This window comes from Sminthopsis crassicaudata, chromosome 4 (genome assembly GCF_048593235.1).
Source record: "Sminthopsis crassicaudata isolate SCR6 chromosome 4, ASM4859323v1, whole genome shotgun sequence".
Taxonomy (NCBI): domain Eukaryota; kingdom Metazoa; phylum Chordata; class Mammalia; order Dasyuromorphia; family Dasyuridae; genus Sminthopsis; species Sminthopsis crassicaudata.
The window spans coordinates 470,700,480-470,712,455 of record NC_133620.1 but is presented as its reverse complement, the minus strand read 5'-3'; the positions used below and the strand labels follow the sequence as shown (position 1 = coordinate 470,712,455).

General features: G+C 39.3%; 1 protein-coding gene across 2 annotated transcripts in view; it reads right to left on the bottom strand.

Annotated features, from left to right (window-relative positions):
- Positions 1 to 1,078: 1,078 nt before the first annotated feature.
- Positions 1,079 to 11,976, bottom strand: part of LOC141540385 (uncharacterized) — a 29,582-nt gene continuing 18,684 nt past the window's right edge. For both annotated transcript variants that reach the window (XM_074264345.1, XM_074264346.1), the window contains one exon: positions 1,079 to 11,776. In XM_074264345.1, coding sequence (XP_074120446.1) covers positions 4,680 to 11,776 — 7,097 coding nt within the window. In that variant the 3' untranslated portion in view covers positions 1,079 to 4,679. The remainder of the gene's footprint in view (positions 11,777 to 11,976) is intronic.

Below are 11,976 nucleotides of genomic sequence, written 5' to 3'. Positions count from 1 at the left end.
GAATAAAAACTGCATGCAATAAGAAAAAAAAAAAAAGAGTATTATCTTAATGAAGTCAGTACTTTCCACATGTATTTGAGCTAAATAATCCTCTGCGGAAAATTAATAGTGACCAAAATGTCTAATCATAAAAGGGATTTCTTGTTCATTGAGATCTGCTAGTGTTAATTATGTTTAAGGGACAGCTTGAAATGAGAGTTGTTTAAAAAAAAAAAAAAAAAAAGAATATCGTGATAGAGGTGTGAATGGGGGCACTGGCTGGTGACTGCTGTGTGTCCCTTAATTTGTGTTGTCATGCTTCTACTTGACCACAAGCTCTTCTGCCAAGATGTGATTGATGTATGTCATGCTAAGAATGAATGATACACACATATACATTTATATATATATATGTACACACACATACACATACATGCACATAAATATATAGATAGATCAACTGGGGAATAGTGGACTAAATGGTGGTATATGAATGAGGGGTTACTGTATCATGACTTAGTGGTTGCTTTCAGAGAAACCTGAAAAACTTCTAAGAACTACAGAAATATGAAGTTAACCAAACCAGTAGAATAATTTATATAATATGACCAAAAAAAACCTCCTTAAAAACTTTTAAGAAATAGAATCGATGCTTTTTGTTCAGCAAAACAACTGTTTGGTCATATATACATATACTCTAATATATTTAACTTGTATTGGTCGACCTGCCATCTGGGACGGGGGAAGGAGGGGAAAAATTGGAACAAAAGTTTTGGCAATCGTCAATGTTGTAAAATTACCCATGCATAGATCTGGTAAATAAAAACTATTATTAAAAAAAAAAAATAGAATCGATGCTAGAGGCCTGACGAAGCTGTCCTCTACGATGAGACATACATTGCCAGACCCGACCAATATGGGGATTTGTTTTGTCTGACGATGTGAATTTGTTACGAGGTTTTTTGTTTCCTATAAATTAGAAATTGGGAAGAGGACTAGGAACAGAGTTAGAGGGGGGAAAAAAAAAGGAAAGAAAAGAAGGGTACTGACGCATTATTTTTAAAAGCAGAAGACAAAAATCACACAAAATCAAGACAACTTTTAAAAGTTACATTTTAATTTATTATATAGCTACAAACAAACACAAGCCAAAATAAATGAGATTCAATTTCATATGAAATCTTGTTTCTGTTCTATTATGAATATGGAAATGCTAGCTTTTAACTGGTGTTTCTTAAGTTCAGAATTCATCTTTTAAAAAGATTCACGGTTATAAATAAACATCGAGTAAGTGCTCACGATACACCAAGCGTTAGGCTAGCACTGGGTATACAAATAGAAAAATCAAGACATATCTGCTCCTGAAGAGCTCACACTCTTAGCACATCAAAGACAGTTCAGGTGCAGAGCAGGCGGGCGCAGCAGCGGGGCACAGGGCAAGGCCAGCGGGTCCCATACAGACAGACCTTCATCTAGGTAGTTGAGATGGCGGGGCCGGTGGACTTTAGGGGATCGAGGCACAGCATATGGTAAGGCTTGGAGGATCTCAGGGAAAAAGGGCAGGTGAGGCAGTAAAGCCAGAGGGAGCTCCATCACATCAGAAAGAAGCTGAGGACTCAAGAGGCCTGAGCGAAAGGGGAAGGCAAGACGGACGGACGCAGAGCTCTGGTGCTGGTGGCTATTCGTGATACCTTCTGGAAAGGCTTAGGGTCAAGAGATAGGCAGTCTGGTCACCACCGGAAGGCTCAGAGACGGCCCTAAGCCCCTCTTTTTCTCTTCATTTGTATATGGAAACGATCATGTTTGTTGCTATCTAGCAAGTCAGCTTTTTAAGACACTGAAAAAATCAGCGTGACAATGTCATCTTAATTGATGAGTTTTTCTAAAACAAGAACTAAAGAAGCCACAGTGGGGAAAAAATGACAGAATGAAACAAATGAATGAATAATATAGCTTGGCAAAAGAAGGGCTGGTAGCTATGAGAGTAACTGTGGATCCATCATTAGCAGAAGATGGCCGTAGAAGAGCCAATGATGGCATATGATGCATCAGGCTGATGTCGGGGACTTTTCTAACAAAAAAAAAAGACCTGAATCTTTCTTGGAACCATAGAAATTCAGTCCCATGCCCAATAGCATTTACACAGATCTCATGCATTAGGATACAATAGCAGTAACAGGGATATAGGAATCTATTTGCACAAAAATACTCATAGAAGCATTATTCTTAATAGCAAAAAACCCCTTCATTTTCTTTGGGGGAAATGAGTAAACATATTTTTATAAAAATAACATAATAATGACGTGTCCTAAGATACGACACATCTAATAATGAAGATGATGATGATAGAAGCTCGCATTTACACAGTGCCAGGTTCCACGCGTCAGGCACTCTGTCAAGCAACTTACAAATATCTCATTTGATCCTCATGACAACCCTGGGAAGTAGGTCCTATTATTATCCCCATTTTATAGTTGAGGAAGCTGAAGACAAATGACCCACCCAGGGTAACACAGCTAATAAGCATCCGCAGTCAGATCTGAAATCAGGTATTCGTAACATCCACTATCATCTCATCTGATAATTCCAAAGAAAAAAATCGGTTATGAAATAATACAAAGTGAAGAATAAAGTCTAAGAACAATATACCCACTGAGGATGATTATATAAGGAACAACAATATCACATCCATATAAATATAAAGAAAATATCCAAAAGTCAACAGGCATTAAGCACACTTATAATGTATCAGGCACTGTGCTAAGTACTGGGGATACAAAGAGAAGCAAAAAGGCAGTTCATGCCCTCAAGGAGCTTACATTCTAATAAGACAACACATAAAAGGAAACCGAAAAGGCAGAGAGCAAACCTGGTGGCAAAGGTCAGAGAACAAAAGATGGCTGGTCTAGGCCCTTCCTCAAATGGAAGTGCACAGGGGCAAAGGGAAAGCAGCTGAAGCGCAGTGGCAACGGAAGCAGAGACCTTTTTTGGTCATGTGAAAATATACACATTTGTTTTAACTACAAATAAAACTTACTGTTTCTACATGGATTTTATTCTTCTTGCTTTCATCTTTGATTCTGTTGTTACATAGAATCAAAAATAAAATGAAAGAAAACAGGGGTAAATTTACCCTTAAGTAAACAAAAAAGATTGCAAGAGTTTGGGGAAAATGATAGAGAAATCGAATCCTGACTCAGTCGCATTTGTTCCACTGATTTGTGGAATTCTACTGTCCCTAATGGTATCTCGGGATGTGAAGATACCATCCATCCCATCTCGTCACACAGCTGTCCACCTTGCCACGGGCCTGTTGCTGCCCTTTTGCCCCTTTCTGCAAAAGCATTCCATGAGCAAAACATCCAGAAATCTGGACCCCAGTCCTAGAGGGAGTGGATCTACTCATCTTTTGAACTCCTCCTTAGGGGTTCTGCTGTGTTTTCTTTGTCAACTGAAAAACATTGATCACCTACTGTGTACCAGGCACTGTTATCAGGTTCAAAGGATAAAAAGAAAAAAAAAAGGCAAAGGACAGTCCTTGCTTGCAAGGAACTGACGACCTAACATACAAATATGTACAAAGTAAGCTATATACAGGATGAGGAGGCAATAACAATGGGAAGGCACTAGAATTAAGAGGATTTGGGAAAGGCTTCCTGGAAAAGACAGAATTTTAGTTGGGACTAAAGGAAACCAGGAAAGTCAGTAGTTGGAGATAAGTAAAGATGGCATTCCAAACAGAGGGGACAATCAGAAAAAATGCCCAGGAGACGGCTGGGTCTTGTTCATGGAACAGCCATGAGAGCAGGGTCACCCCATCAGCGAGGACATTGGTGGTGAGTTTAAGACTAAAAAAGTCGGAGGAAGGGCTTGAATGCCAAACAGAGCATTTTGTATCTGATCATAGGGGCAAAGGTGCCAGTAGAGTTTTCGGAATAGAGGAGTGACATGGGCGGACCTTCACTTTGGGAAAATCACTGAAGGAAGGGTGGATTGTAATGAAGTCAGACCTACCAGCAGGGTATTACAATAGTCCAGGTCTGAGGTGAGAGGCTCAGAGAGAAGTGGGCACAAATGAGAGGTGGCAGAAGTAAAATCAACAGATTTTGGCAATAGATTGGGATACAGGGGGCTCGGGACACACGAAAGACTGAATTCAAGGTGACTCCTAGGTTATGAGCTGGAGAGATTGGTGGATGGATAATAGGGAAGGGAGGAGGGGGAAAGGTTTAGAGAAAAACATGAGTTTTGTGTTGGAGATATTTAGTTTAAGATGTCTACTGGATATCCAGTTTGGTGTCGAAAGGCAGGTGGAAACAAACTGGAAGTGGGGGCAGAAAAAAGCAGATAAGAGTCATGACTGGTGAATAAGTACAAATTGCACTGGGATTACATATGTATAAGATATATATACTGTATCATCCTATACGTACATACATGTTTATATACATATATGTGTATACACATATAGGATAATATCTAGCTTTCAACCAGACCATCTTGGCAAGTGTTTTAACAACCCAGTTATTCTCCCCAGAACAGCACCCTTTCTCTCCAGTATGACTTTTTGGTGGCTTTTTAGCACTTTATTCTCACTAAAGACTTTCCCATATTAACGAAAAATCAAAGGCTATAATTCCGTATTCTTTCTCTTCTCTCTGACGATGGTCTGCCTCTCCCCGAAAGCCTATCCGCATTCATTACACCGAACAGGACTTTGGTGAAGCGTGAGTTCTCTTATGTCTAAAAAGGGTTTGCCTCTCAATGAAAGTTTTCCCACATTCTTTACACGCAAAGGGCTTTCCTTCAGTATGAGTTCTGCGATGAGTAAGCAAGTTTGCTCTCCAGCTGAAGGCTTTTCCACATTCGTTACATTCAAAGGGCTTCTCTCCAGTATGAATTCTCTGGTGATAAATGAGGTGGCCCCGCTGGCTGAAAGCTTTCCTACATTCATTACATTCGAAGGGTTTCACTCCAGTATGCGTTCTCTGATGGGTAATAAGGATTGTCCTTCGGCTAAAGGCTTTCCCACATTCGTTACATGCAAAGGGTTTCTCTCCAGTGTGAGATCTCTGGTGGGTAATAAGATGATCCTTCTCACTGAAAGATTTGCCACATTCATTGCATTCAAACGGTTTCATTCCGGTATGAGTTCTCTGGTGGCGGATGACATGTCCTGTTTGGCTGAAGGCTTTGCCACATTCATTGCACATAAAAGGTTTCACTCCGGTATGAGTTCTCTGATGGATAATAAGGATTGTCCTGCGACTGAAGGCTTTCTTACATTCATTACATTTAAAGGGTTTCACTCCCGTATGAGTTTTCTGATGTCTATTAAGGGTTCGCTTTTCACTAAAGGCTTTACCACACTCGCTACATTCAAAAGGTTTCTTTCCAGCATGAATTCCCTGATGATAAATGAAGTGCATCCTCTGGCTAAAAGATTTCCTATATTTATTACGTTCAAAAGATTTCTCCCCACTGTGAATTATCTGATGTCTAACAAGATTTTCCCTCCGACTGAAACTTTTCCCACATTCACTACACTCAAAGGCTTTCTCTCCTGTATGGGTTTTCTGGTGCTTTTTGAGGGCTTCACTGTCACTGCAAACTTTCCCACATTCATTACAAGTGAAAGATTTCTCTCCACTATGAGTTCTCTCATGACTAGTAAGACTATCCTTCTCATTGAAAGTTTTCCCACATTCGTTACATTCAAAGAGTTTCACTGAGGTATGAGTTTTTTGATGAGCAACCAGGTGCTCCTTCTGACTAAAGGCTTTCTTACACACATTACATTCAAAGCGTGTCTCTCCAGTATGAATTTTCTGATGCTTTTTGAGGGCTTCACTCTCATTGAAGGTTTTTCCACATTCATTACATGTGAGAGATTTCTTTCCACTATGAGTTCTCGGATGTTTTTTGAAGTCTTTACGCTCACTGAAGGCTTCTCCCCATTCACGACGTGTGAAAAGTTTTCTCCCAGCATGGATTTTCTGATGGATAATAAGATGATCCCTCTCACTGAAGGTTTTCTCACACTGAATACATTCAAAGAATTTCGCTGAAGCATGAGTTTTTTTATGAGAAATCAGGTGTTCCTGCTGACTAAAGGCTTTTTTACATACATTGCATTCAAAGGGTTTGTCTCCAGTATGGATTTTCTGATGTGTTTTGAGGGCCTCACTGTCACCGAAGGCTTTTCCACATTCATTACATGTGAAAGATTTATGTCCAATATGAGTTATCTGATGTTTTTTGAGGTCTTGACTCTCACTGAAGGCCTCCCCACATTCAATACACATGAAAGGTTTTTCCCCAGTGTGGGCTTTCTGATGGGTACTAAGGGGATCCTTTTCACTGGAAGTTTTCTCACACTCTTTACGTTCAAAGAGTTTCACTGAGGTATGAGTTTTTTGATGAGAAATCAAGTGTTCCTTCTGACTAAAGACTTTCTTACACACATTACATTCAAAGTGTGTCCCTCTAGAATGAGTTGTTTGATGCTTTTTGAGAGCCTCACTCTCGTTGAAGGTTTTTCCACATTCATTACATGTGAAAGGTTTTCCTCCAGTGTGGGCTTTCTGATGGGTACTAAGGGGATCCTTCTCCCTGGAAGTTTTCTCACACTCTTTGCGTTCAAAGAGTTTCACTGAGGTATGAGTTTTTTGATGAGAAATCAAGTGTTCCTTCTGACTAAAGACTTTCTTACACACATTACATTCAAAGTGAGTCTTTCCAGAATGGGTTGTTTGATGCTTTTTGAGGGACTCATTGTCACTGAAGGCTTCCCCACATTCAATACATGTGAAAGATTTTCCTCCAGTATGGGTTCTCTGATGGGTACTAAGGGAATCCTTCTCACTGGAAGTTTTCTCACACTCTTTCCGTTCAAAGAGTTTCACTGAGGTATGAGTTTTTTGATGAGAAATCAAGTGTTCCTTCTGGCTAAAGGCTTTCTTACACACATTACATTCAAAGCGTGTCTCTCCTGAATGAGTTGTTTGATGCTTTTTGAGGGCTTCACTCTCATTGAAGGTTTTTCCACATTCAAGACATGTGAAAGGTTTTCCTCCAGTATGGGTTCTCTGATGGGTACTAAGGGGATCCTTCTCACTGGAAGTTTTCTTACACTCTTTGCGTTCAAAGAGTTTCACTGAGGTATGAGATTTTTGATGAGAAATCAAGTGTTCCTTCTGGCTAAAGGCTTTCTTACACACATTACATTCAAAGCGTGTCTTTCCAGAATGGGTTGTTTGATGCTTTTTGAGGGCTTCATTGTCACTGAAGGCTTCCCCACATTCAATACATGTGAAAGGTTTTCTCCCAGGATGGGTTTTCTGATGAGTAATAAGATGATCCTTCTCACTGAAAGCTTTCCCACATTCATTACATTCAAAGAGTTTCACTGAGGTATGAGTTTTTTGATGAGAAATCAGGTGTTCCTTCTGGCTAAAGGCTGTCTTACATACATTACATTCAAAAGGCTTTTCTCCAGTATGGATTTTCTGATGCTTTCTGAGGGCCTCAATGTCATTGAAGGCTTTCCCACATTCATGGCATGTGCAAGATTTGTCTTCACTATGAGTTTTCTGGTGTTTTTGGAGGTCTTTACTCTCAGTGACAGTTTCCCCCCATTCACCATGTGTGAAGGGTTTTCTCCCAGTATGCATTCTCTGATGGGTAATATGATCCTTCTCACTGAAGGTTTTCTCACCCTCATTCCGTACAAGGAGTTTCACTGAGGTATGAATTTTTTGATGAACAATCAGGTGCTCCTTCTGACTAAAGACCTTCTTACACACTTTACATTCAAAAGGTTTCTCTTCAATATGAACTTTCTGATGCTTTCTGAGGGCTTCATCGTCACTGAAGTCTTGTCCACATTCAAGACACGTGAAAAATTTGTCTTCACTATACGTTCTCTGCTGTTTTTTGAGATCTTTACGCTCACTGAATGCTTCCCTTCCTTCACGATGTGTGAAAGACTTATCTCCACTATGAGTTCTCTGATGTCTTTTGAAATCTTTACTCTCACTGAAAGTTTCCCCACATTCAATACATGCAAAAGGCTTTCCCCCAGGATAGGTTCTCTGATGAGCAGTAAGACGATCCTTCTCACTGGTCTTCCCACCTTCATTATGTTCAAGGGGTTTCACAGCAGTATGAGTTTTTTGATGAGAAATCAGGTGTTCCTTCTGGCTAAAGGCTTTCTTACAAATATTACATTCAAAAGGTTTCTCTTCAGTATGAATTTTCTGATGCTTTTTGAGTTCCTTAATATCACTGAAGGCTTCCCTACATTTAATACATGCAAAAGGTTTGTCTCTAGCATGAGTTCGTTGAAGGGTATTGTCCTTCTTATGAAAGGTTTTTCCATTTTCACTATATTCGAGAAGTTTCATGGCAGAATGAGTTCTCTGATGGGAAAGCAGGTGTCCCTTCTGACTAAAAGCTTTCTTACATACATTACATTCAAAGGGCTTCTCTCCGGTGTGAACTCTCCAGTGCCTTTTGAGGGTTTCACTTTCACCAAAAGCTTTGCCACATTCACTACATGAGAAAGGTTTCTCTCCAGAATGAGTTTTCTGATGTCGAACAAGAACTGTCCTTCGACTAAAGACTTTCCCACATTCATCACATGAGAAAGGGTTTTCTTTCTTATGAGTTCTCTGATGAGAAACCAGGTGGCCCCGATGATTGAAGCCCTTCTTGCATACATTACATTCAAAATATTTCTCTCCAGTATGAATTCTCTGATGCTTTTTGAGGGCTTTACCCCTACTGAAGGCTTTTCCACATTCATTACATGGGAAAGGTTTCTCTTTAGTATGAATTCTCTGATGGGTAATAAGGTTTGTTCTTCGACTGAAGGCTTTTCCACATTCATTACATTCAAAGGGCTTCTCTCCAGTATGAATTCTCTGATGGGCAACGAGATAATTTTTCTCAATGAAGGCTTTCCCACATTCGTTACATGCAAAGGGTTTCTCCCCAGTGTGAATTTTCCTGTGTCTAATAAGGTTTGCTCTCCAACAAAAGCCTTTCCCACATTCACCACAACAAAATCGCTTCTCTCCAGAGCTAGTTTTTGGTTGGCTTTGGGGTATTTTACCATTACTGGAGGTTTCCACTTTTTCAGTACTGGTCACTTTTTCAGTATTATTCACTTTTTCAGCACTGGTCACTTTTTCAGCACTGGTCACTTTTTCAGTACTATTCACTTTTTCAGCACTGGTCACTTTTTCAGTACTGGTCACTTTTTCAGCACTGGTCACTTTTTCAGCACTGGTCACTTTCTCAGTACTAGTCACTTTCTCAGTCACTACTTTTTCAGTACAAGTCATTTTTTCAATACAAGTCAAAGATTTCTCGGCAGTATGAGTTTTCTGATGGATAATAAGAACTACCTTTTGGATGAAACCTTTCCCACATTCATTGCACGTAAAGGGTTTCCCACCAGAATGAATTTTCTGATGAGAAATGAGGACTGTCTTTTGGGTGAAAAATTTCCCACATACATTGCATGGAAAAGGTTTCTCTCCAGAATGAGATCTCTGATGGATAATGAGGCTTGTCCTTTGGCTGAAGGCTCTCTTACATTCATTACATTTAAAAGGTTTCACAGCAGAATGAGTTTTCTCATGTCTACTCAGGAGTACCTTGTCACCAAAGACTTTCTTACACTCACCGCATTCAAATTTTTGTGTGTTAGCATGAATTTTCTGATGATAAATTAATTGTACCTTCTGGCTAAAGGCTTTCCCACATTCACTACACTTAAAGAGATTCTCTCCAACGTGAGTTCTCTGATGTCTAATAAGATATGCCTTCCTCATGAAACCTTTCCCACATTCATCACATGTAAAGGGTTTCTTTTCAGCATGAATTTTCTGGTGACTTTCCAGTATCTCCTTCTTATCAAAGGTTTGCCCACATTCAATGCAGTCAAAAGATTTTTCTCTAGCATGAGATCTCTGATGAGAAAGTAGATGTCTCCTCTGACTGAACGATCTCCTACATACATTACATTCAAAAACTTTCTCTCCAGTATGAGTTTTCTGATGGACAATAAGGTCTGTCTTTCGACTGAACGTTTTCTTACATTCATTACATGTAAAAGGTTTCACTCCAGAATGAGTTTTCTTATGTCTAGTAAGAGTTCGCTTCTCACCAAAGGCTTTCCCACACTCATTACATTCAAAGGGTTTCTCTCCAGTATGAATTCTCTGATGAGATACCAGGTGTGCTCTCTGCCTGAAGGATTTTTTACAAACATTACATTCAAACGGTTTCTCCCCAGTATGAGTGGACTGATGTTTGACAAGATCTTCCTTCTGGCTGAAGCCTGTCCCACATTCCCTACAGTTAAAAGGTTTCTCACCTGTATGAGTTTTCTGATGTGTACCAAGGTGTTCCCTTGTACGAAAGGCTTTCCCACACTCATTACATTCAAATAGTTTCTCTTCATTGTGAGTTCTCTGATGTTTAACAAGGTATGATTTCTGTATGAAGCCTTTCCCACATTTATCACATGCATAGAACTGCTCTGCAGCATGAGTTCTCTGATGGTCTTTGAGTACATTACTATCCCTAAAGATTTCCCCACATTCATTACATTTATGAGTTTTCTGATGAGAAACCAAGTGTCCCTTCTGACTGAAGGATTTCCTACATACATTACATTCAAAAGGTCTTGCTGTAGTATGAGTTCTCTGATGAGAAATCAGGTGTCCCTTCTGACTGAAGGCTTTCCTACATATATCACATTCAAAGGGTTTCTCTCCACTATGAGTTTTCTCATGGCTTTTAAGAGCTTTACACTCACTGAAGGTTTTCCCACATTCACTACACGGGAAAAGTTTCTCTCCAGTATTATGAGTTCTTTCATGGACACTGAGGCGTCCCCTGTCACCAAAGATTTTCCCACATTCTTTACATTCGAATGATTTCACTCGAGTATGAATTTTTTGATGTCTAATAAGATGTACCTTTCGTTTGAAACTTTTCCCACAGTCATTACATTCAAAGGATTTCACTTCAGTATGAGTTCTCTTATGAGCAATAAGATTTTCTTTTCGGCTGAAGCTTTTCCTACATTTATTACATTCAAAATGTTTCTTTTCAGTATGAATTTTTTCATGTTTTTGGAGCATTTTTTTTTCCTTAAAAGCACTCCCACACACATTACACTCAAAGAATTTTACTCCAGGAGGAATTCTCTGATAAATCAGTTCTCCTCTCCGGTTAAAGACTTTCCAATATTTGTTACGTTTGTAATATTTCTGTCTTGTAAGAATGCCCAATTTTTTAACAAGATTTGATTGTCTCCCAAAGGCTTTTCTATATTCATTATTTTCATGAAGTTTTGAACGACCATGTAGTCTATGGAATTTAATTAGGTCTGAGTGGTAACTGAAAGGCTTCCTATGTTTGTTATACTTAGAAAGGTTCTTCTTTATATCTAGACCTGAAAAATTCCCAACACTTGTTCTACGTGTCTCATATTTTCTGAGACTTTTCCTTTTCCACAGTGGAACTGACCCCAAGCTAACATTTTTGCTGGGTGCCCTCCCTTTACTAACAGTTTTTCTGGGAGTGATTGTTATTTGTCTGGATTGTCTCTTTGGATATCCCTTCTGTTTCTCTAAATTAACATCACATTTTCCAGCAACTGTCATCTTGGAATGCAAAGGAAGAACCTTTGGTTGTTTTTCCTTGGATGATGTCTTCATACAAAAGTCCTGCATCGGATCTGTTATCTTGGTTCCAAATCTGGGATCTTGATTAATGGAATCTGAAAGAAAAAAAAAAATAAGTAATTAGCTATTTTTTGGTTGTACTGACAAAAAGAAACATTGGTGACAGCAAGTTCCATCAAGGAAACAATGCTCAATGTGAAACAGGTAAAATAAATGTTGTTGAGGAAGAACTGAAATAAAAGACAGGTGAAATAATAGACAAACTATGCTTTTTAGACAAAGTCTTCAATAACTC